We start from the raw sequence: 26,160 nt of genomic DNA on the forward strand, positions 1-26,160 counted from the left end.
ATATTTCACGGTGAAGGTGTTTATAAATACAGAATGTGCTTCAAGAAGCCACATGATACAAGGGCAGGTCATCTGCAAATGGTTTATATGCATGCTGCTGGGACAGTCTCAGACAAGGATCTTAGAATAAAATTCAACCAAAAGTCTGTGCTGGCAAGGGCAATAGAAAATAATCCATCTGAATGCCTCAAAGATACAGCAAGGCAAGTTAGTGCACTTAGATCTTGCATTATCTAAATTCTGGTTTTGAGTGGCAGTTTATAGTTTTTAGAAGGCTCATAATAGCCTGATAAAATATAATTTCACAAAAGATATAAAAGGTCTAACACTTTTAAACATCTTTATAATTTTCATGATTATAAAAATAATATATACATTTGTGAAATCTTTAAGTTGAAATCAAAAGCCATAATCTTGCCATCTCTAGAAATGGCAACTATTAACTATTTGGGATAAGTTCTTCTGGATCTTTTCCTGAAAATATCTAATATGTTACATATCTATTTATAACATATTCAATAATACATAATTATTAATAAATAACAGATAATATGTTCAACAATACTGAACAATATTCAACAGTAATGCCTATTAGTTTTTAGGGATACATCAGTGAGTAAAACCAACAAAATTCTTACCTTTCTTGAGCTCACATTCCAGTGAGAGAAGACAGATGGTAAACAATACAAAAAACATATACATAAATTATATGTGACATATACATAAAATTATGGGGGAAAAGTAGAGCAGGATAAAAGGGATTAGAAATCCAAGGGTGCCAGACCTTACTAACAGATAATATTTGAGTAATGACCATAAAAACTAAGGATGTGATCCGTGCAGATATTGAAGGAAGAGTATTTCAGTACGAAAGCCCTGAGGTAACTGTGTGAGTGGCATGTTCTAGGAATAACAAGGAGACCAGTGTGGCTGGGGAAGTGTGAATGAGGTCTGGGGATAGACAGTGAAGCAACACGTTGTGTAAGGCATTGTACGGCTCTGAAAGAATTGTGGATTTGGATTTTACTCTAGTGAAACGAGACCGTGAAGAGTTTGTGAGCAGAGTTGTGATACAAAATACTTAAAAACTTTAAACCTCTGGCTAATGTATTAAGAACAGGGTGTGGAGGGAAAGAGTGGAAGCCAAGCAGTAGATTATGAAGTTATATCCATGAAATAGGCCAGAGATGATGGTGGCCCGGATCTGGGTGGTAGCAGCTGAGTGTTGAGAAGTGGTCAGACTTTGGATAAATTCTACAGGTAGAGCCAATTGCACTTCCTAATGAGGTAGATTCATGGGGTTGCAAAGAGTCAGACACAACCGAGCGACTGAACTGAACGAGGTAGACGTGCAGCACACGAGAACCATGCCTATAACACTTTTGGCACAAGCACCAGGAAGGACTGAGTTGCCTTGATAAAGACAGGGAAACAGAAAAGCAAGCTTGGCAGAAAAAAGATGGTGAGCTCTGTTTTGGACATGTTAAGTTTAAGGTGTCTTTTAGAAAAATATGTGTGTGTGTGTATATACACACACCCACATATATTATTCTGTATATACTTTCAAACATTATTCTAAACTTGCTTCTCTATGTTTGCTTTTATTCTTGTGGACACTTTTTCATATCAGGACATACAGATTATTTCATGGGATACTTTGTATAGACGCAAGTGTAGTCTTTACTATGCTGTGGTAGGCAGGATTCTAAAGGCGGCTGCTAAGATTCACACGTGCCCACTCTCCATTTTGGGCAGATCTGGTGTAATCCCCGTTCCTCAAGTATGGGTGGGCAGGGCCTATGAATATGACTGGACTGTCAGTTCCTGGATTAGGTCATGTTATAAGGCAAAGGTGACGGCATAGCTATCTCTGTGAGTACATAAGTCACTCCTGGCATTATGTGAGCCTTTGTGACAGCCAAATGGCATTCCTCCTCTTGGCTTTGAAGAAGTAAGCTGCCACGTTGTGAGAGGGCCATGTGGCTTGTACCTGAGGGCAAGCTCAAGGAGCTATGAGAGACTTTTGGCCAGCAGTCAGTAAGAAAATGGGAACCTCAGTCTGCAACTGTAAGGAACTCAATTCTGCCAACAACCTGAACAGGCTTTGAAAAGAATGCCAAGACCAAGTAAGAATGCCACCTGGCTAGCTCCTGCTTTCCACCCCATGAGACCCTAGCAGAGAAACCAACGATGCCATGCCAGAAACCGTGAGATAATAAACAGATGTTTGCCTTAAGCTTCTACATTTCTAGTCATTTGTTACACAGCAAAAGAAAATTAACATACATGATATTCCTGTCAATGTCTTTAGAAGCCAAGCATGGATACCTCCACCGTGGAGCAAATGACTGATTAGACTACAAAATGCACTACCATAATAACCCATGAAAATGAGTGTTTCTTGAGTCACTATAAGTAAGTATAATCAGTTATATTTAATAGGTTGTCTCTGTTTTTCTTTTTGAGAATTGCAGAACCTTGTAATAGAACAAACATACAGTAATCTTCATAAGACTACAGAATTTAAATGCCAGAAATTTGATTCTGGCTTAGTAACTATCTTATATAACCATTCTGTCATAATTTTCCACACATAAATCAAAGAGTTTGGCCTTAAAAACAAGCATGCTATCAAGCCCAGCAGGCACCACTCTTAGGAGTCAACGCAAACAGCCAGGCAGAAGGCAAGTAATCACTGTGCCTCGCTGGCTAAGCCGCTCTGTTCACCACAAGGAGGGAACCCAATTAAAGATTTAAAGCAGTCACAAAGAGAACACGCAGCAGGTGGCCAGTGATGACTACTTGCCCCTCAGCTCTCACAGCAAGCGCCTGACAGCACCTGGGAGGAGGTTTCCATCATATTAACGACATCCCTTTGTAGATTCCATCAAAAAGAGGACTGACAGTTTCACAACTGAGATTTCAAAATAGCGAAGACAAAGAGGGCTTCCCAAGTGGCCCTAGTGGTGAAGAATCCACTTGCCAAGCAGGAGAGCTGGGTTCGATCCCTGGGTGAGGAAGATGCCCTGGAGGAGGGCATGGCAACCTACTCCAGCATACTTGCCTGGAGAATGCCATGGACAGAGCAGCCTGGCAGGCTACAGTCAACAGGGTTGCAAAGAGTCAGACATGACAAAAGCAACTTAGCACACACACAGGGAAGGCAAAGAAGTTAGAAATAAAGCCTCTACTTTAACAGCACACCTAAGGCAAACCTTGACGGAATAAATCCTCTGATTAGCCACTGGATTTTTGTTGTATGTTTTAAAGATTGGTGGGTTGCTTGGACCTGGACAGTAGCCAGCTCCCAAAATCTGATCATCTCTTATGTGCATAGGTGGGCTTCCCTGGTTGCTCAGCGGGAAAGAATCTGCCTGCAATGCAGGAGATGCAGGTTTGTTCCCTGGGTTGGGAGGATCTCCTGGAGAAGGAAATAGGAACCCACTCCAATATTCTTGCCTGGGGAATCCCATGGAGAGAGGAGCCTGGAAGGCTACAGATCATAGGGTCACAAAATAGTCAGACATGACTTAGTAACTGAACAACAACAACGTACATAGGTAGCCTGGCCCCTGGATAACTGGCCGGCCACTCTTGTGAAGAGCCAGGGTCACATATGGCCGGTCCCTATGTGGGAGGATATGGTGAACATCCCCCCAGGGGCCATAGAACATGTGTCCAGCCTTGTACATCTTTGGAGCTAACATGTGCTATTGTTCTTCTCTGGCTAGGCAGGTAAAGACCTGGCTTTCTTGAAGACCTACAAGTCATCAGATTATTGCCACCATCTCTTCTTTACTGCCAGTGAACAATCATGCTTTATTCCTCTCTTTAGCTAGAGACTTTCCTCTTCTTCCCCACTGTGTCTCTGGAGGAAGAGGACATTCATGTTGGTTTGTCCATGATTAAGATCTGCTCATCTGTGGTTGCGTATAAAGATGTTCTCATTTAGAGAAAGGACCTGCCTCCAGCACTCCCTCAGAACCAAAAGCCTAGTCCTCAACCAGATTAAAATCTTTACCTGACATTTAAATATTTATATAGTTATAGGAGTACAACTATAAGCATGATTTGCAAAACATTTATACAGAATTTTATATGCTACAATATGTATGCCTAAGACTACCCAACTGGTGACTGGGGCAGATAGGACAAAAATGTTCGTCTGCTGGCCACAAGTTCACATCTCTGTGGAGAGAGAAAAGACAGAATGGTGACCCTGTATTCCAGGCAGCCCCTGAGTAGATGGTCCCCCTGAGAGGCCACTTAGGGAGAAAGGAGTGAACTAGGTACCAGATGGTCCATAGGCTGTTCTGTGCCCTGTCTCAAGGAAGCTGTGTGGCCTTAGGCAAGTCACTTCAGCTTTCTGAGCCTCTGCTTCTCATAAGGAAATCTCTAATATCCATATTAACTGCAAGTTGATGCATCTACAGTATGAAACCCCAGAAATAAGGCCAATCCACTAGGGGATAGCTCTATTCCAGTTCACTACTACTGATTGGGGTCCTTATTCATGTTCAGTGAAGAGAATTCAAATGGCCAGGATTACCCAGTGAGCCACTGAGAAACGTATGAAGGATACCAGTGCTCAGAATAGACTTATGTTGAGAAAAGCTGTAAGAAAAAATAGGAAATGCTTTGAAAAGGATTCCCCATAAAACTTCTCTGCAAATTATCATTTTTGTTAACCAGTTTCAAATTATTTGGGGAAGTCAGTAATGTAGAGAATATAAAAGCACACACTTTCTCCAATGGAGATACCTACTGGAGATAATCCACGAATCCTATATTTTAAAAATGATTTCCTTTCTACCACTGATAAACAGATTTATTGTAATTACTGGGAAAAACTATGGAGCCGTGTACCAGACTTAAGAGAGGTCTCAAACCTCTGCAAGAAGACAGCACAGTTCTAAAAGGTACCCTCTACCTCTAAGATAATCCTAGAATTCAGTTCAGTTCAGTTCAGTTCAGTTGCTCAGTCATGTCCGACTCTCCGCTACCCCAAGAACCACAGCACGCCAGGCCTCCCTGTCCAACACCAACTCCAGGAGTTCACTCAAACTCATGTCCATCGAGTCGGTGATGCCATCCAGCCACCTCATTCTCTGTCGTCCCCGTCTCCTCCCGCCCCCAATCCCTCCCAGCATCAGAGTCTTTTCCAGTGAGTCAACTCGTCGCATGAGGTGGCCAAAGTATTGGAGTTTCAGCTTTAGCATAAGTCCTTCCAATTAACACCCAGGATTGATCTCCTCTAGAATGGACTGGTTGGATCTCCTTGCAGTCCAAGGGACTCTCAAGAGTCTTCTCCAGCACCACAGTTCAAAAGCATCAATTCTTCGGCGATCAGCTTTCTTCACAGTCCAACTCTCACATCCATACATGCCTTTAATGAAAGGGTGAAACAATTCCATTTTGCCTTAGTATTTTTTTACCTTGAGGAAAGTACTATGTTAACGAAAGAACTTATCTGAATTGATGGTCTTTATGTTATGATCTATACCATCTTACATCAGGCTTTGAAAGGAGAAGGTTCATGCCTCTTAGCCTCTCGGGGGAAAGCACTGTGGCTCAGTCTGGAGTCTGTTTCACTCATCATTAACACAAGCAGTTGACACCCATCAGTGAAGCAAAATATTCTTGAAAAGGGAGGAAGCCTAAGCAGATAAATAATTTTCTTTTCCTGGTATGATACAAAATACCCACACCATAACACACATACATTTGTAGGACAAATCTGTTTAGACAGAATTTGCACTCTCTTTCATCTCTACCTGCATTGATTAATTCTTTTCCAATTTTCCTCCTCCACATGAGAAAGGAAATATAAGGAAATTTCAAATTTCAGCACCACTCAAAGAGAACATGTAGAAATCATGATATATTGCCAGATTTTCATTTAAAATTGGTATTTGTTGTGTGGCAGATAGAGAGCATTTTAGGGGGAAGGCCAAGAAATAACGGTGGTCTAGGTACTTGCTTTATTTTATCATAGGGAAGAAAGTGATTTCACAAAATGGTCACTGCTTAACCTACCACAGTTTACTGTCTTCAGACATCATTGCCTCTAACTACTGAATCAGAGCATGAAATTTTTATGTTCAATCCCATAGAACTAACTGTTGCATTTCTGCTCAAAAGCCCAAATTGTTCTTTTTTGTAAATGAGTGAGCAGGCTGTCTTATATTGGAATGTACTGTAAGTGTGGAGGAAAATGTAAATTGACTGTAAATAACTCATCAGGAAGAGATGTGGTAGTCTGCCTGTAGACATAAGGATATGGGATACTCAGGCTCAATGTATTATATTAGCAAGAAGTATTCTTGAGATACTACTTGTTTTTTGCTACATATGCTGTTTTTCATAAGGAAAAAGGGCAATGATTGGGCAAGAACTCTTTATTCTCCTGTTAAAGGTGAAGATACCTGTAGCCTGTGACTGAGCAGGTCACTCTCCTAAGTACAGAAGCTAGAAGAGCTCTTGCACATGTGTACTTGGAGGTACGGACAGGAATGACCAAGAATGTAGTTATGCATGGAACATCATGCAAATGTCCATCATCACTATAGTGGATGAAGTGACACATTCATACAGTGGAATACTTACGAGCATTGAAAATAAATGAACAAATTACAAGTGCTCTTGATTCAGGAATTTATACTGAATTTGAAAAAGCAAGCCATAGAAGAAGACATACAGCATAATTCAATTCATATAAAGTTCAGAGATGTGCAAAACGTGTAATATGTAAAAAATGTAATATATTTGGCAGGGATTCAAACCTACGTGAAGAAGCTATTGTTGTTTAGTTGCTAAGTCGTGTCCAACTCTTTTGCAACCCCATGGACTGTACCTGCCAAGCTCCTCTGTCCATGGGATTTCCCAGGCAAGAATACTGGAGTGGGTTGCCATTTCCTTCTCCAGGGGATCTTCCCGATCCACAGATCGAACTCATGTCTCCTGCATTGGCAGGCAGATTTTTATCACTAAGCCCCTGGGAAGCTCCAATGAAACTATATATAAAAGCAAAAAATTGCTAAATTCAAATTAGGATAATGGTTTACTTCTGTGTGGGAAATAAAGGAGACTGAATTAAGGAAGATCAATACAAGGATTCAGAAGTAATGATTGAGTTCTGTCTCTTAAAGTGGGTAGTGGGCATTTACTCTATCATGTTTTATTGGGAAACCTCATCATGTTTTATTATACTTTTGCATATGTCTTATGAACCAACTTTTAAAACGGTGTAAATATGTTGACTCTTTTTGCTTCCTCAGAATTTGACTTTTGGTCCAAAGCTAAGAGCAGAATAATAGCAATCCATATCAAATTTGCACTATAATTTGGGGTAAGAATCGACCATCATCTCTTAACTATCTAATATAATATGTTGACTTTGTAACAATGAATGGGCAATTAACGATACTGTAATGAGCCTTTCAATTTGTTCAGTACTACTGATGTTAATAATAGAATACTGACATCATTTCTTCATAAAACTGTGTGTTTACAAATCTGTTGTTCAGCATTCTGAAATCAAGAAAGAAAGAAGCATAGCAAAAGGCGAAACTTTATAACATAATTCCTAACCCAATAATAATGCTAATACATATATTGACACCTATAAATCATTTCTGCTCTGCTAGTCACAGAACCAAGATTGGTGGTGTTTTACTTTATAGGAGGAGAACTAAAGTAGTTCAGGACTGTCTACTTTCCCAAGGAAGGTACCTCAAAGCTTAGAAATAATATATCAGAAACTGACGATAGCCAGAGGGTGGTTAGCATTGGGGTAGCTAAGGGAGCACACTGGAGACACCCAACCCAGACAGGGAGCTCGTGAAAGGATGTCCAAGATACAGGCATCTCAGCAAGATGCTGGAGAATAAATAGAAAATACATAGAAGATGTGACCTGGGGGAAGAGAACTCTAGGCAGCTGCAGAAACGTAAATTTCAGGAATTTAAACTTTCCATGCCATGTTCAGTCGCTCAGTCGTGTCTGACTCTTTGTGACCCCATATACTGTAGCCTGCCAGGCTTCTCTGTCCATGGGATTTCCCAGGCAAAAAGACTGGAGTGGGTTACCAGGGATCGAACCCACATCTGCTGCTCCTGCATTGGTAGGTGGATTCTTTACCACTGTGCCACCTGGGAAGCCCATGAAGAAATTTGCAAAGATCTGAATGAAGTTATCAATTTGACCTGGATTCCAACCTCCCCACCATTGTTGCATCCCACCCCAGACACTGGAGACAGCACAGGGCAGGATTCAGAGGCTGGGCTTTAGAGTCTGAGAAACCAGGACTAAATCTCACTTCCAATTAAATGCTCAGTTATCATTACTGATCTAGTCTCGGTTCTGCAGCCAGTGTGATCTTTCTAAAGTATAACTCCTTCTTCTCCCTCATTGATAACTTAACCACTGATTCCCCCTTGCCCATGATAAATACTCAAACTTCTTAACACGTCTTTCAAAGCCTCTGGATGATCTGGCCCCTGCTTTCTTCTCCCGCCTCATCTACCCGGCCCTCTAGCAAAGTTCACTCATCTCTGTCCCCAGACTTCTCATGCTTTCAGCCTTGCCTGAAACACATATCTCATCGCCCTTGCCACCATAACGCTCCTGCTACTATTCAGACCTTAGCTTGGTAACCTAGTAATTTAATCTCCTAACTTACTGAATACACACCACACACACACACATGTGGAGACACTTTATGAGTTCATGTAAATGTATCTATATGACACCCTATACTACCTTAGAATTAAACTTCTGTCAAGCCAGAATCTACATTGTCTTAATATATTCTGCACATCAGCACAATGCACGCCTACATAATTAACATTAAACAGTAACAGAAGCCAACGTACTATTTCTTGGGAGCAATCTTTTAAAATACCATAGCTCTTCTAATATCTATTGGGAAATAATTATGTTACATACACATTTTTATTACTAACCATTTCATTGTTTAACATAAACTATGTTTAATACAAAATGTGCCTGAATGTATTAATTGCATGGGTTTAATTACACGTTTAATATAAAGTGTTCCCCATAGTAAAAGCATCAGGCTAGAGAGTGAAGAGTGTCTTTGCAGTTATGTGTGTAACAGTGAAACACTGAATCCTAATGTCCATCAACACCATAATGGATTTAAAAAATGATGCTGATTCATACAATGGAATACTTTGCAGCAGTGAAAATAAATGAATGAATTAGACACGCATGTGACCCAGGAACATACACTGCATGAAAAAGCAAGACGCAGAAGAATACATTCAGTATGATTCAGTTATACAAAGTTCAGAGGTGTGTAAAATGGAACAATGTAAGTGGCAGGGTCAAATATATGCAGTGACACTATATAGCCATTTTGCCACAAATCAGGGTAAAGAGAGGAAGATTTCCCGTCAGACACAGCATTTATACTCAGTTGTGTCCGACTCTTTGCAACCCCATTGACTTTACAGCCCATGGAATTCTCCAGACCAGAATACTAGAGTGCCTTTCCCTTCTCCAGGAGATCTTCCCAACCCAGGATCGAACCCAGGTCTCCCGCATTGCAGGTGGATTCTTTACCAGCTGAGCCACAAGGGAAGTCCAAGAATACTGGAGAGGGTATCCTATCCCTTCTCCAGCGGATCTTCCCCACCCAGGAATCGAACCAGGGTCTCCTGCATTGCAGGGGGATTCTTTACCAATTGAGCCATGAGGGAAGTCTGTCAGTCAGCAGTAGGCAACACGGAAAGTCAGATTACAGGGGAAAGATTCAGAAGAACTGCCAGTCAACTCAGGAGTTGCTGCGGATTTGTATGATGTTCCTTTGGGGCTCCGGCCAGCAATGCATCCACAGGGTGACAAGGGAACCTTAAAACTGCAACCAGAGGCCTCCTCTTACCTCGGCATCAAAGCGGGGATCCTGGTAGGCGTCACTGATGTTCACCGGAAGGCCCGTGGAAGCCACCAGCTCGGCAACACTGTTATTTATGAGCCAGTCAGAGTACGATGATTTCTCCATGCTTTCTTTGAAACTATCAGAACACCAAGGCAGGCGGAAAGAAAAGAGAAACACATCAGTTTACCTGAAAGCTAACCTGTAAAAGTACTCCCATGGCAGGACTATCCATCCTCATTAAGAAGGGGTATGTGACCTTAGTCACAGAACAATAGCAAGGTAATTAGCAGCAGCTACGTCAAAATGATTTACCTGCTATCTTGTAAAATAATCAGCTCTATGGGTAGAAATTATAGATTCTTTAAGATCCAGAGAAACTCTGGGTTTTATTTAGTCCCCAAAGCAGGCAGAGGTAGAACAGATAATCCGGAAATGACCAAAACTGACAATAAGATGCCAATGCCATGGCATAATAAATTACACTCACCCTCCTAAGCCCACACCTCTTAACAGAGCAGACTAGATGCTTGATACTAGGGCAAATGAAACCCAAGAGTGAGGAAGAATTCAGAAATAAATTGAAAATTTACAAAAGTTTAAGTGTAGCAAAAGAGCATGTCTAGACTCCATCTTAATGTTCTGTAACCATTTTTTGTAGTTTCAGAGTATATTTCTTAACAAAAATACATTTCCTACTTACAAAATCTTACGTTTTAACTCTACCCTTGACCTTAATAATTTAAAATATATCCATGTATGATTTTAACAAGGAATTTTATGTTAAATGATTTTGTTAACTTTCCCCAGTGCCCCTTTCACTACAAAGGTCAAATTTACATAAATGCTGTAAGAATTAGTAAGATTCCCAACTTAATCCCTCCCTTCCATCATTTCTTCCTCCTGTACCCACTGAGCACTGCCAGGAGCTGCAGAAATGCAAACTGGAGTACTGTTCAAATTAGCAACATCGAGGAAGATTTCCTGGAGGGTGTTAGGTTTATGGCTTGGCCAGTAATAATTGAAATTACGTAAATGAATGTAAGTGTACAGGGCAAAGCTTTTCAAGCCACATTCTGTGGAACCCTGGGTTCCTGAAGATGTTAATGAGTGTACTATAGTAAGAATAATAACTTACTGACTTTTTAATCTAAGCTGCAGTGTACATAAGAAAAACACTAAATTCTGTACATAGTCATCGTTATTATGCAATAATGTGTCTGTGTGGAATTTGTGCTGTATTGGGAATGCCAGAAACTGGCATGGAGAGGCCACTGGATACATGAATGAGAGGGAAGCACAGACATTATTTACCACCATTAATACATCTCATCTGTAATGATGACTCATTGGTCTGAGTCTGATAAGTTCAACATGGATTTGTGATGCTTGTTATTCAGTCCTTATTGCATATTAAACGTTACTTGTACATAAACTTATTCCTTACGGATCTCCGGCTGAAAATGAAGGCATTAATAAAAAGCAGAGATGAATTTCTCTGGTGGTGGCTAAATCAAAGAAGTAAAAAGACTGAGGACTTCAAAGAGGAGACAAGCTCTTTATTTTCTCAAACAAGCAAAAGAACAACAAAAAAAGTCCATGTTTTATTTTCTGTTTACTATGCCCATGAGAAGTGAAATTTCACATTGTGCTGCAATGAAAGCAGAATACAGGAAGAAACATGAAAATGCACCTGATATAAGGATCCAATCTAATGAAGTCATTTGTCAGTTTATAAAAGGATGTGATTGAATGCTGATCATTTCTTGCAGAGATTCATCGATCAGTTGATACATTCTGCGCTGCTTGTGTCCCATATTTTTTTTTTTACATCTTCTGTGATGAAGCAGTGTAGAAAGTGCTGACCTACAGTGTGGTGAGAAGAGCTGTGGTGGCACCCTGGGGATGAGCTAGGGAAGGAAACGAGAAAGATATGCAGGGGTTGGGGGAGGCTAAGCAGGGATCTGAGAACTGAGGAAGGTCAATTGGGGCCATAATCAATCTAAGGGCTTCCCTGATGGTTCAGATGGTAAAGAATCTGCCTGCAATGCAAGAGTGAAAGTGAAAGTGTTGGTCACTCAGTCGTGTCCGACTCTTTGCAACCCTATGGACTGTAGCTCACCAGGCTCCTCTGTCCATAAAATTCTCCAGGCAGGAATATTGGAGTGGGTTGCTATTTCCTTCTCCAGGGGATCTTCCCAACCCAGGGATCAAACGTGCGTCTCCTGCATTGCAGGATGATTCTTTCCCATCTGAGCCACCAGGGAGTCCAGCAGTGCAAGGGACAGGGCTTTGATCCTTGTGTTGGGAAGATACCCTTGAGAAGGACATGGCAACCCACTCCAATATTCTTGTCTAGAGAATTCCATGGACAGAGGAGCCTGGTGGGTCACAAACAGTTGGACATGACTAAGTCACTAACACTTTCACAATCAATCTAAGGAGATTCACTGCAGTTTGGAAACACATCAAAAATTTGATTCCTCCATAGGCTGTGTGTGCAGATGAGACAGTGTTAGCTCAGTGGATCTCAGTTGCCATATGCATAACTGCAAAATAACCAGTCAGGTTATTTTAACTCTTTAAATTAGAGTTAAGATCAAGATTAGTTTAAAGTAACAAGAAAATAGTAAAGAAATCCTTTAGTTTGAATTTTTCTAGGACCAGGCGCATAGGAAGCTTGGGTTTTTAAGTGAGTTTCCTGTAAAGAGCTACAGTTTGATTCCTCTTCCTCAGTGGTATCTTGAATCCAAGTGTGAGACTCACACTGACTCAAAGAGAACTTCATGAGCCATACTGACCATGGGGGGATAAAAGAGAATTGTCCTATTGCACAAAACACATAATTCCTGAAATGTGGCTGTCCCTGAAATGAGGCCCAGTGAGTAAATATAAACATTAGGGTCGACAAGGTGCCAAGCAGCATAGGAGAGAAATCGATACGAGTAAAATAATCAGACAAATAAAATACCCCAGGACGAGGAAACTCAGGACGAGGAAACTCACCATGTGGAAACTCACCATGTTTAATTGTCTGAAAAACCTCTCTCAACTAAAGGTTCAAACATAGAAAACTGTATGAAAATAAATATAAGACTATTTTTTGGAATTAATTCTCAAAATGAGTCTCTAAATTAGAAGACAACATATCTGAATAAAATAATGTTAATCATTAGACTGTGTATGTATTGATGGTTTTGTTCTCAAGATCAGAGAGACTGATTTCCTTTAGGATTGACTGGTTTGATCTCCCTGCAGTCCAAGAGACTCTCAAGAGTCTTCTGCAGCACAATTCAAAGGCATCAATTCTTTAGTGCTCAGCTTTCTTTACAATCCAACTCTCACATCCATACATGACTACTGGAAAAACCACAGCTTGGACTAGATGGACCTTTATCAGCAAAGTAATGTCTCTGCTTTTTAATACACTGTCTAGGTTTGTCATAGCTTTTCTTCCAAAGAGCAAGCGTCTTTTAATTTCATGGCTTCAGTCACTGTCCACAGTGATTTTGGAGTCCAAGAAATGAAAATCTGACAGTTTCAACTTTTCCCCCTTCTATTAGCCATGAAGTGATGAGACTTGTCTTTCCTAGAGACTCCCAGTACTTCACTCTTTCAAGAATGACCATTAGTTGGGCTGCTGCAAAATGCTGGAAAGTCATAGGTGAATCTTGGGTGAAGTGATCTATAAGGGTCTTTTCTTTTATTCTGACAAAGGGGAATTGATACATGGGAACCCATCCATATACACATGGTCTCCTCAACACCCCCGCCCCCACCTGTACAGAATGAGATATAAAGAGAAGCTAAAAAGCCCCCACCTTCAGGAAGCTCACAAGCAATGACAATGGACTGTGATGCCCTAAATGAAGATGTAAAGACATTATGGGAACAGAGTAAAGAAGGATCAGTTCTGTCTAGGCTGGGAATGATATCTGGGAACTACTTCACAAAGGAACTTGGTATAAGCTGATCTTATAAGGAGGATAAGTTAAGAGTCATCTGGCAGAGAAAGAAGGTAAAAGCAATTCAGACAAAACCATAACAGGACTAAAGCTTTAGAAGTGTGAGGTTTTCTGTACTGGTATAATCAATCAGTTCAGTTCAGTTGCTCAGTCGTGTCCGACTCTTTGCGACCCCATGAATCACAGCACGCCAGGCCTCCCTGTCCATCACCAACTCCCGGGGTTCACTCTAACTCATGTCCATCAAGTCAGTGATGCCATCCAGCCATCTCATTCTCTGTCGTCCCCGTCTCCTCCCACCCCCAATCCTTCCCAGCGTCAGACTCTTTTCCAGTGAGTCAACCCGTCGCATGAGGTGGCCAAAGTATTGGAGTTTCAGCTCTAGCATCAGTCCCTCCAATGAATACCCAGGATTGATCTCCTTTAGAATGGACTGGTTGGATCTCCTTGCAGTCCAAGGGACTCTCAAGAGTCTTCTCCAACACCACAGTTCAAAAGCATCAATTCTTCGGCGATCAGCTTTCTTCACAATCCAACTCTCAAATCCATTCATGACCACGGGAAAAACCATAGCCTTGACTAGACGGACCTTGGTTGGCAAAGTAATGTCTCTGCTTTTTAAAATGCTATCTAGGTTGGTCATAACTTTCCTTCCAAGGAGTAAGCGTCTTTTAATTTCATGGCTGCAATCAGCATCTGCAGTGATTTTGGAGCCCAAAAAAATAAAGTCTGACACTGTTTCTACTGTTTCCCCATCTATTTCCCATGAAGTGATGGGACCACATGCCATGATCTTCGTTTTCTGAATGTTGAGCTTAGAGCCAAACTTTTCACTCTCCTCTTTCACTTTCATCAAGAGGCCTTTGAGTTCCTCTTCACTTTCTGCCATAAGGGTAGTGTCATCTGCATATCTGAGGTTATTGATATTTCTCCCGGCAATCTTGATTCCAGCTTGTGCTTCTTCCAGCCCAGCGTTCCTCATGATGTACTCTGCATAGAAGTTAAATAAGCAGGGTGACAATATACAACCTTGACGTACTCCTTTTCCTATTTGGAACCAGTCTGTTGTTCCATGTCCAGTTCTAACTGTTGCTTCCTGACCTGCATACAGGTTTCTCAAGAGGCAGGTCAGGTGGTCTGGTATTCCCATCTTTTTCAGAATTTTCCACAGTTTATTGTGATCCACACAGTCAAAGGCTTTGGCATAGTCAATGAAGCAGAAATATGTTTTTCTGGAACTCTCTTGCTTTCTCCATGATCCAGAGGATGTTTGCAATTTGATCTCTGGTGCCTCTGCCTTTTCTAAAACCTGCTTGAACATCTGGAAGTTCACGGGTCACATATTGCTGAAGCCTGGCTTAGAGAATTTTGAGCATGACTTTACTAGCGTGTGAGATGAGTGCAATTGTGCAGTAGTTTGAGCATTCTTTGGCATTCCCTTTCTTTGGGATTGGAATGAAAACTGACCTTTTCCAGTCCTGTGGCCACTGCTGAGTTTTCCAAATTTGCTGGCATATTGAGTGCAGCACATTCACAGCATCATCTTTCAGGATTTGAAATAGCTCAACTGGAATTCCATCACCTCCACTAGCTTTGTTCGTAGTGATGCTCTCTAAGGCCCACTTGACTTCACATTCCAAGATGTCTGGTTCCAGGTGAGTGATCACGCCATTGTGATTATCTTCGTCGTGAAGATCATTTTTGTACAGTTCTTCTGTGTATTCTTGCCACCTCTTCTTAATATCTTCTGCTTCTGTTAGGTCCATACCATTTCTGTCCTTTATCGAGCCCATCTTTGCATGAAATGTTCCCTTGGTATCTCTAATTTTCTTGAAGAGATCTCTTGTTTTTCCTATTCTGCTGTTTTCCTCTATTTCTTTGCATTGATCACTTAGGAAGGCTTTCTTATCTCTCGTAGCTATTCTTTGGAACTCTGCATTCAGATATATCTTTCCTTTTCTCCTTTGCTTTTCGCTTCTCTTCTTTTCACAGCTATTTGTAAGGCCTCCTCAGACAGACATTTTGCTTTTTTGCATTTCTTTTCCATGGGGATGGTCTTGGTCCCTGTCTCCTGTACAATGTCACGAACCTCTGTCCAGAGTTCATCAGGCACTCTATGACTAAATGGTAGAAGTGATGAATAAGGCTCTAATAGAAGAGGCCAGCCTCTATATTGTGTGGTTCCATGCACAAACACAACCACATTTATACTTATGGTTCCCACACACATGTCAGCAGCCCATTGAGTCCTAAGTTCCCTACACATTCATCTAAGCACTTTCTGGACATATCCTCCTGGTTATCCACAGATACCTCAAATTTAACATTTGCAAGATTGAACTAACACACTCTCCTTGATGTGTTAACAATCATTAAAAAAAAACTGTGACCATAGATCATTGGGTAAGGAATAGAAGTTTCAACATAGACACAATCTGTTTTCTTATTTTTGGGTCATGATTGATTATCAATTGGCCTCTGATAGGCTGAGTATTATCCAGTGGGGGTAGGATTCAGAGAGACAAAGAATCAGGAACACCAAGAACTCTTCCAGACAGAAATTTCTTTTTTATTCTTTGTAAACAAAAACTAATTTTTGATCTATACCTTCTACCTGGTTCTAGTTTCCATCTTGCTTCATTGACCGGAGGTCAGTCTGAACTTTTGGTTCACAAAGAGAAATGCCCTTCTTTACTTTTTCTTCTCAAGTAAGCCCGTCTATCCATGGGTCCTTCCTGAAGCTTTGAGCTGTGCAACATTATTTGAAGTTGTCTTTTAATTAGGAGATTAAGGAACTAAGTCAATATCAGTTGAACTCAAAGCTAGGACCCCAGCAGGAGAATCTCAAACGCCTAGATCTAGGACATTAATAATTTCCTACTGCCCTCAGTGTATCTTTGAAGGTTACCAAATAAGTCTTAGACATAAAAGGTAATGGGAGAGAACTTAATTAGCAAGTAGAACCAGCCTGTCAGTTGTCATACTGTGGTGGGAGAGGAAGATGCTCTAAGCTGTAGACCTTCCTGAATTTTATCATGACCTGAATCTGTTGGACTTGCCGTTATGGTCCATCTTGAGGACACTTCATTACACTTGTATTTCTCATTTTAGGCATTGTGTTATCAGAAATTAAGATATGGAAACCAAATAACACATTTTCTGTCCTTCATTTCCTCCATCGAGGAAGGAAGTTGTACAATTGGAATGATGAGATTTTCACTCCAAGGAGTTGGTGTCATTTTGGGAAGCGTCTTGCACCTCTCAGTTGGGTGTCAGATGGCATTACTGTGAGTAGTTGGTGTTTACAATTTAGTATCATGTAGTGACAATGGCAAGCCACTCCAGTACTCTTGCCTAGAAAATCCCATGGATGGAGGAGCCTGGTAGGCTGCAGTCTGTGGGGTCGCTAAGGGTCAGACGCGACTGACTGACCTCACTTTCACTTTTCACTTTCACACATTGGAGAAGGAAATGGCAACCCACTCCAGTGTTCTTGCCTGGAGAATCCCAAGGACGGGGGAGCCTGGTGGGCTTCCACCTATGGGGTCACACAGAGTCGGACACGACTGACGTGACTTAGCAGCAGCAGCAGTGACAACTGCTTGGTTTCATAGCTGAGCAAATCTGAGTTTGGGGGGGTTGTTTATGTTTTTTGTTTTTCTTTGTATCTTGGCCCAACATTTCCTTGCTATGAGACTACAGACCAAATTTTAATAACTCTGATTGTTAGTTTCCATAATAGAAATTAGGGGAAATACAGCCCATTTTACAGGGTTGTCTTGAGGATACAATAATATAATGTTGAATAATGCATAGCACATAGAAAGCTCTCACTATCAGTTCCTTGTAGCCCAAAGATTCTTCTTTTATTAAAAACACTAGGTGAGGTGTGGTCTGTTTAATTGCTTATCTACTGGGACGGGGAAGATGTTACTGTTTTTTGGCTGTGGCATTGCTGTCAGATTTGGAGAGGTACTGAAGTAAAAATATGCTAGCTGGTAAAACTGTTGACAATAAAGGATAAGATTAAAATTCTTTCCATCCAGATGTGTCAAGTAGCCCTATCACATCTCTCTTTGGGGCTCCTGTGGGCACCTCCACCCATCTGCTCTGGATTGAGAGCATACCTTCCCACAAGTCCTGTGCATATGTCTACACAGGAAGAAAGAAGAAGTGGACTCTATTAACTGAGGCATGTTAAATGAGAGACCTAAAAAAATGAGAGAGTGAAGCATAAAAAAACCAATCATTAAGACTTCCAAGTTGCCATGATTCTGTTTACTGTGTGGCATCAATATAAGGGACAGCTGACCTACATAGGCTACTATTTTATGTTTGATCTCAGTACTTCTTCATGTGCCTTGTTTTCATGGAATGTTTTTATAGCTTTTATCCTTCTCTGTGACAGTCTTATTAAAGTGAAAAGACCACTGGCCCATAATAAATAGGGTAATGAGAAGGTCTGTCTTTCATTTAGTCTTCATATTCTAAGTCAGGAAAAAGAAAAAAATTAACCAAAATATATTTGAGAGGTGAAAGCTAGATGTTTGTTTCCTTGAGTTTCCTAAGATTTTTGGAAGACACAAAAGTTTATTAGAAATATTTCCTCTCCTTCACTGATGTTTGATTATTATAATTAGCATTATGCAAATGAGGTACAGACACATACATTACTACTGCCATGGAGGTTATTTATAAAATAGGGCTATATTTAGGGAGGGGGATCTGGGGCCATATAAGCCCAGAAATATCAAAGTGATATTATCCCTGCACAGTTCAGTTCAGTTCAGTCACTCAGTCATGTCCAGTCCTTTGCGACCCCATGAACCGCAGCACACCAGGCTTCCCTGTCCATTGCCAGCTCCTGGAGTTTACTCAAAGTCATGTCCTATGAGCCGGTAATGCCATCCAACCATCTCATTCTCTGTTGTCCCCTTATCCTCCTGCCCTCAATCTTTCCCAGCATCAGGGTCTTTTCAAATGAGTCAGCTCTTGGCATCAGGTGGCCAAAGCATTGGAGTTTCAGCCTCAATATCAGTCCTTCCAATGAACACCCAGGACTGATCTCCTTTAGGATGGACTGGTTGGATTTCCTTGCAGTCCAAGGGACTCTCAAGAGTCTTCTCCAACACCACAGTTTAAAAGCATCAGGTCAGAGATAAATTGTTCCAGTGTCAACAGCCCATCCATATGACATTCTCTATATTTTGTGGGAAAAGGAGGTTGGATATAACTAGATGACTCTAACAATGGAGCTTCCTGATAAAGAAGCAGCCTTGGCACCAAGTGGGAGCCTCAGAGCTCAGTTGCTGGTACTTGGAAGACAGGTCTACTAATCCACTTCCTTGCTAAACAATCAAAAGGGAATTGGGCCATCTGGATCTTTTATTTTTCAACTAGCAACATTAAATATTGGCATAATAAGGTTCAGCAGCCCTGAATTTGCCAGACAATAGACAATCAAAAAGAATGTCCTCAGGTTCTCATATAAAGGAAGTGACACAGCAACACAAATCTTACATTTCAAGATGACTGGTCATGGTGGTGATGGTGCTATTTTAATGTTTAATATTTTAAAGATTTTTTTCATTCCTTGAAATTAGAATAAGTATCACATTTTTATTCCTACAAAACACCAATCACATGCTTCCTAGCAGAGGTACAGTCAAAGAAAGGAGATCCATGAACAAGAAAGTAAAAGAGAATATATTCGTGATATACTATAGTATTCTGTCTTACATCAGCGTGTAAGTTTGTCTAAGCTACTACTCTAGGTAATAGAGAAATTTCAAAGAAGGTAAGTAGAACAGAGAGATTTTCCAAATTGGTAAAGCCCACTAAAAATTTGTCCCTCCATAAAAGAATGAGAATACTAGCAAAAAATGGTCAAAATCAACATTTTGAAAACTGTGGAAAATAAAGAGAGGCTTACAAAAATCCAAAGAGTGTTCATTCAAGAAAAAAACTTGAATCTCTATAAGGACAGCACATTGTGTGTTATTTTAACTTACCTCATTCTCATCTCCCTACCCCAAGCTCTGGGGTAGTGGTGAAAACCAACAGACTCATAATCATGCTAGCTGTGAAAACCAGTAGCCAAGTAGCCACTGGCAGAGGAAGAATGGGTTTGGAGCTCCCCAAAAGTCACATCCGTAGAGAATTGTTATTATTTGACCTATTTGGCAGCTCCATGGAAACCTCCACTCATAAAGCTTTTCTTTATTTGACCTGACTTTGAGCTTTCTTACTAAGAACACCCTTTATCCCAAAGCATTTGTGGGGGAAAAAATGGCAGCAGTTGTTTAATATCACAGAGAAACACTTACAGCTAACAAGAAGCTGACCAGAAAATCTAAAGGAAGAAATGTGGGAATAAGATATTACTAGGGAGATTTTAAAAGTTCTGACATATTTCTGGAAATATAGAGTTGAATGTATGCTCAGAAAAGACCAGAGAAGGTCCTAAACTCCCACTTCTGGTTCACCTTGAAGTTCTGTGAAGGCAGAAAGTGAAAGCTAAGTAAACTTCCTGTCAGAGAATTGAAGGTACCCCACACATGCACACAGATCCCCTCAGCAAGGCTGGAAGACTTATTGGTTCATTTTTATTTTTTTTAAGGAAACCTCAACCCAGTCATTAGCTGACAACTGAGCTAACTAAGCACAGAATTAAGTTGCCACACACAACAAAGATAGTTCACAAAAGTCAGGAAACAACAAATAGCAGAAATAATAACAGAAACAAATATAAACAACAACAAACCCTGGATGGAATGAGTGAGGAGCTGATATTATTTCCAGTTTCCATTTAAATTATTCAGTTTTAAACAGAGAGAGAGAGAGAAATTAAAAATAAACACACAAAAAAAGCAATCAACAGAAACTGCCTTGAGTAAGCCTAGATGTTGGACTTACCAGACAAAGACTTTAAATTGACTAATATAAATGTGTTCAAAATACTAAAGGAAACCATAATCTGACCCACCCCCCAAAAAAAGAGCCTAAAGAAAAACATGAGAATAATGTCTCACCAAATAGAGAATATCAATAAAGAGATGGAAATCATAAAAAGGAACCAAATAAAAAATTATGGAATTGAAAATTATAATAATTGAAGTGAAAATTCACTAAGAGGGATCAACAGGAGGTTTGAGAAGCCAAAAGAACCATTTAACTTGAAGATAAGTTCATTGAAAATAGAGTATCTGGTCTGAGGAACAGAAAAAAAAATGAATGAAAGAAGAGTCTTAGCAACTTTTAAGCATATAAACATATGCATAATGGAAGTCTCAGACAGAGAGGAGACAAGAAAAGGAGAAGAAAAGATATTTGAAGAAACATGGGAGAAAATATCACATATTTGACTAAAATAAACATTGTCAGTTCAGTTCAGTTGCTCAGTTATGTCCTACTCTTTGCGACCCCATGGACTGCAGCACACCAGGTCTCCCTGTCCATCTCCAACTCCTGGAGTTTACTCAAACTCATGTCCTTTGAGTCGGTAATGCCATCCAACTATCTCATCCTCTGTCATCCCCTTCTCCTCCTGCCTTCAAACTTTCCCAGCATCAGAGTCTTTTCAAATAAGTCAGTTCTTCGAATCAGGTGGCCAAAGGATTGGAGTTTCAGCTTCAGCATCAGTCCTTCCAATGTATATTCAGGACTGAGTTCCTTTAGGATGGACTGGTTGGATCTCCTTGCAGTCCAAGGGACTCTCAAGAGTCTTCTCTAACACCACAGTTCAAAAGCATCAGTTCTTTGGTGCTCAGCTCTGTTTATAGTCCAACTCTCAATCTATACATGACTACTGGAAAAACTGTAGCTTTGACTAGATGGACCTTTGTTGGCCAAGTAATGTATCTGCTTTTTAATATGCTGTCTAGGTTGGTCATAACTTTTCTTCCAAGGAGCATGCGTCTTTTAATTTTATGGCTGCAGTCACCAACTGCAGTGATTTTGGAGCCCCCCAAAAATAAAGTCTGACACTGTTTCCCCATCTATTTGCCATGAAGTGATGGGACTAGATGCCATGATCTTAGTTATGTGAATGTTGAGTTTTAAGCCAACTTTTTCACTCTCCTCTTTCACTTTCATCAAGAGGCTCTTTAGTTCTTCTTCGCTTTCTGCCATAACAGTGGTATCATCTGCATATTTGAGGCTATTGATATTTCTCCCAACAATCTTGATTCTACCTTGTGCTTCATCTAGCCTGGCATTTGTCATGATGTACTCTGCATGTAAGTTAAATAAGCAGGGCGACAATATACAGCCTTGACGTACTCCTTTCCCTATTTGGAACCAGTCCGCTGTTCCACGTATGGTTCTAACTGTTGCTTCCTGACCTGCATATGGATTTCTCAAGAGGCAGGTCAGGTGGTCTGGTATGCCTATCTCTTTCAGAATTTTCCACAATTTGTTGTGGTCCACACAGTCAAAGGCTTTGGCATAGTTGATAAAGCAGAAGTAGATGTTTTTCTGGAGCTTTGCTTTTTCAATGATCCAGCGGATGTTGGCAATTTGATCTCTGGTTCCTCTGCCTTTTTTAAATCCAGCTTGAACATCTGGAAGTTCATAGTTCACGGACTGTTGAAGCCTGACTTGGAGAATTTTGAGCATTACTTTGCTAGCATGTGAGATGAGTGCAATTGTGTGGTAGTTTGAGCATTCTTTGGTATTCTTTCTTTGGGTTAGAATGAAAACTGATCTTTTCCAATCCTGTGGCCACTGCTGAGTTTTCCAAATTTGCTGGCATATTGAGTGCAGCACATTCAGAGCATCATCTTTTAGGATTTCAAATAGCTCAACTGGAATTCCATCACCTCCACTAGCTTTGTTTGTAGTGATGCTTCCTAAGGCCCACTTGACTTCACATTCCAGGATATCTGGCTCTAGGTGAATGATCACAACATCATGATTATCTGGGTCGTGAGGATTTTTGTATAGTTCTTCTGTGTATGCTTGCCACATTTTCTTAATATCTTCTGCTTCTGTTAGGTCCATACCATTTCTGTCCTTTCTCAAGCCCATCTTTACATGAAATGTTCCCTTGGTATCTCTCATTTTCTTGAAGAGATCTCTAGTCTTTCCCATTCTATTGTTTTCCTCTATTTCTTTGCATTGATCTCTGAAGAAGGCTTTCTTATCTCTCCTTGCTATTCTTTGGAACTCTGCATTCAAACGGGTATATCTTTCCTTTTCTCCTTTGCCTTTCACTTCTCTTCTATTCACAACTACTTGTAAGACCTCCTCAGACAGCCATTTTGCCTTTTTGCATGTTTTTCCTTGGGGATGGTCTTGATTCCTGCCTCCTGTACAGTGTCATGAACCTCTGTCCATAATTCTTCAGGCACTCTATCAGATCTAATCTCTTGAATCTATTTCTCACTTCCACTGTATAATCGTAAGGGATTTGATTTATGAACAGTCTAGTGGTTTTCCCTACTTTCTTCAATTTAAGTCTGAATTTGGCAATAAGGAGTTCATGATCTGAGCCACAGTCAGCTCCCAGTCTTGTTTTTGCTGACTGTATAGAACTTCTCCTTCTTTGGCTGCGAAGAATATATTCAATATGATTTCGGTATTGACCAAAAGAAACATTAATCTATACATTTAAGAAGCTCAACAAAATCCAAGTAAGATAAACTCATAGGAATCCACAACTAGACATATCATTAACAGACTGTTGAAAACTAATGGAAGCCAGAAGGCAGTTGGATGACATGGTCAAAGTACTCAAAGAAAAAGACCATTAAGAAAGAACTGTGTATCCAGCAAAATTATACTTTAAAAATAAAGGAGAAGTTGAGACATTTTCAAATAAACAAGAACTGAGAAGATTCATTCCCAGCAGACGTGCCTTAGAAGAAATACTAAAGGTTGCCATTCAAGCTGAAATTGAAGAATACTAGAGAGTAATCTGAACCCACATGAAGACGTGAAGAGCACTGAGAAAGGCAACTCCATAATAAACACAAAAGACAGCACACGTGTATGTTTTGTTTGTGACCTTTTGCCCCCTCCTATCTCATTTAAAAGATAACTGCATAATGAAACAATAGTAAAATTTTATTTATGGGGTTATAATGTAAAACATACAATTTGTAAGACAACAATAACACAAGGGTGGGAACTATATGAGTAAATTTTTTTGTACTACAAAAATTAAGTTGGTATTAATCCAAATTAGACTGTTACAAGTTAAGATCCTAATTGTAATCCTCAGGGCAATCACTAAGAAAATCATTGAAAAAATAATAAAAGAAATGACAAGATAATTTAAATGGCACATTAAAAACTGTTTACTACAAAAGAAGGGAGAAATGAAGAAACAGAGGGACAAAGAGACTTAAGTAGAAAACAAATAACAAAAAAGGTAGATGGAAATTCTACTTTATAAGTAATCATTTTAAATATAAATGAATTAAACACCGCAAACAAAAGGCAAAGATTGGCAGAACAGATACAATAACATGAGCCCATATAACAACTATATGCTGTTTATTAGAGACATACTTTAGTTCAAAGACACAAACAGGTTAAAAGTAAAAAGATGAAAATATATCAACCCCAAACAAACCCTCCCCAAGGTGCCTAATTTGAAGTACAATATGTATTTGAGTGAAAAACCTGGCTTAAACCTCTACATTAAAAAAACTAAGATCGTGGCATCTGGTCTCATCACTTCATGGCAAATAGAAGGTGAAAAACACAGAAGCAGTGATTTTATTTTCTTGGGCTCCAAAATCACTGCGAACAGTGACTGTAGCCATGAAATTAAAAGATGTTTACTCCTTGGAAGGAAAGCTATGACAAACCTAGACAGCATATTGAAAAGCAAAGACATCACTTTGTCGACAAAGGTCCATATAGTCAAAGCTTTTTTCCTAGTAGTTTTCGGTTTTCTAGTAGTCATATACAGATGTGAAAATTGGACCAACTTCTTTAGAAGGCTGAGCGCTGAAGAGTTGATGCTTCTGAATTGTGCTGGAAAGTATTCTTGAGTCCCTTCGACAGCAAGGAGATCAAACCAGTCAGTCCTAAAGGAAAGCAGTACTGAATATTCATTGGAAAGATGGATGCTGAAGCTCCAATACTTTGCCCACCGGATACAAAGAGCTGACTCACTGGAAAGACCCTGACGCAGGGAAAGAGTGAAGGCAAGAAGAGAAGAGAGCAGCGGAGGATGAGATGGTTAGAGAGCATCACCAACTCAATGGACATGAATTTCAGCAAACTCTGGGAGACAGTGAAGGACAGGGAAGCCTGGCGTGCTGCAGTCCATGGGGTTGCAAAGAGTCAGGCATGACTCAGTGACTGAACAGCAGCAACAAAACGTATCTGAGTGAAGAAGTTCTGAAATGCTTGGGAAAAATCAGTTTCACACTACTCTTACATTTTAAAATAACCAGCACAGGCACTGATATAGGCCACACACACTGCAAGTGTCAATCAAAAATGTCTTAAATGTCTGAGGTTTCGTTGTTGGTCACAACAATATGGTGAATAATGAAATTAATTCTGTGGGTTCAGACAGCAGGTGGGCTTTTGTTTTCTTAAAGAATAGACTAAATCAGAAGATACATACATGGTAAAGGTAAGCATAGTTTCAAGAAACATGTTTTAGATATATGTGTGTGTGCATTTGTGTATATCTTTATATACATTAACTAGGATTGGATATAAAATGTTTACTTTCGCTGTAGGTGGCAATAAATAAGGTTGAAATTCACAAGCTAGGGGATACACAGTGAAATTGGCACAGTTAGGATTCACGGTAAAGATATTAACAACACTGTCCATGGTAGGAGCAGAATTTTTAATTCCCCAAAGCATCATCAGGATGGCATGCTTTTCAGTGGTAATGTCCAAGCAGGGATGAGTCACATCACACTTACTGGAAGCAAAGGCCCCAAATCATATTCATAATCGAGATAATAGCTGGAGATCACCTCACCTGGGCCAGGTTCATGTCAGAGTTATAAAATGTACAATATGACTGTAAGGTACAATCACAGTAAATTGTGATAAACAAAATCCCCATCATACTTAGTCTCTCCAGGCTAACACAGTCTATTCCAAGTTTATTCCTGAAAATGTCACTGCTGCTGGACAAAAACAAAGAACATCTCTAGGAGTACTGTTTACAGATTCTTAACCCAAGGCTAGAGCTCATCCTATAGTTTTATCTCATTATAGTCACATCTCATGGAAGTCAGCTCCTTCTCACCTCTCAGAAGATCAGATTTGAGCCATGGGGGCTGAAAGCCTAAAATAATGAGTTACAGAGAAGTGAGGAGT

The 26,160-nt window shown here is 40.2% G+C and overlaps 1 protein-coding gene across 1 annotated transcript in view; it reads right to left on the reverse strand.

The window, feature by feature from the left end:
- The window catches only part of PDE11A (phosphodiesterase 11A), a 425,341-nt gene that overhangs the window by 206,266 nt on the left and 192,915 nt on the right, over positions 1–26,160 (reverse strand). The window contains exon 6 of the mRNA XM_055398553.2: positions 9,905–10,037. Within this exon, the coding sequence (XP_055254528.1) occupies positions 9,905–10,037 (133 nt within the window). The remainder of the gene's footprint in view (positions 1–9,904; positions 10,038–26,160) is intronic.

This window comes from Moschus berezovskii, chromosome 2 (assembly GCF_049115385.1).
Source record: "Moschus berezovskii isolate FMDL1 chromosome 2, NW_MosBer_1.0, whole genome shotgun sequence".
Taxonomy (NCBI): domain Eukaryota; kingdom Metazoa; phylum Chordata; class Mammalia; order Artiodactyla; family Moschidae; genus Moschus; species Moschus berezovskii.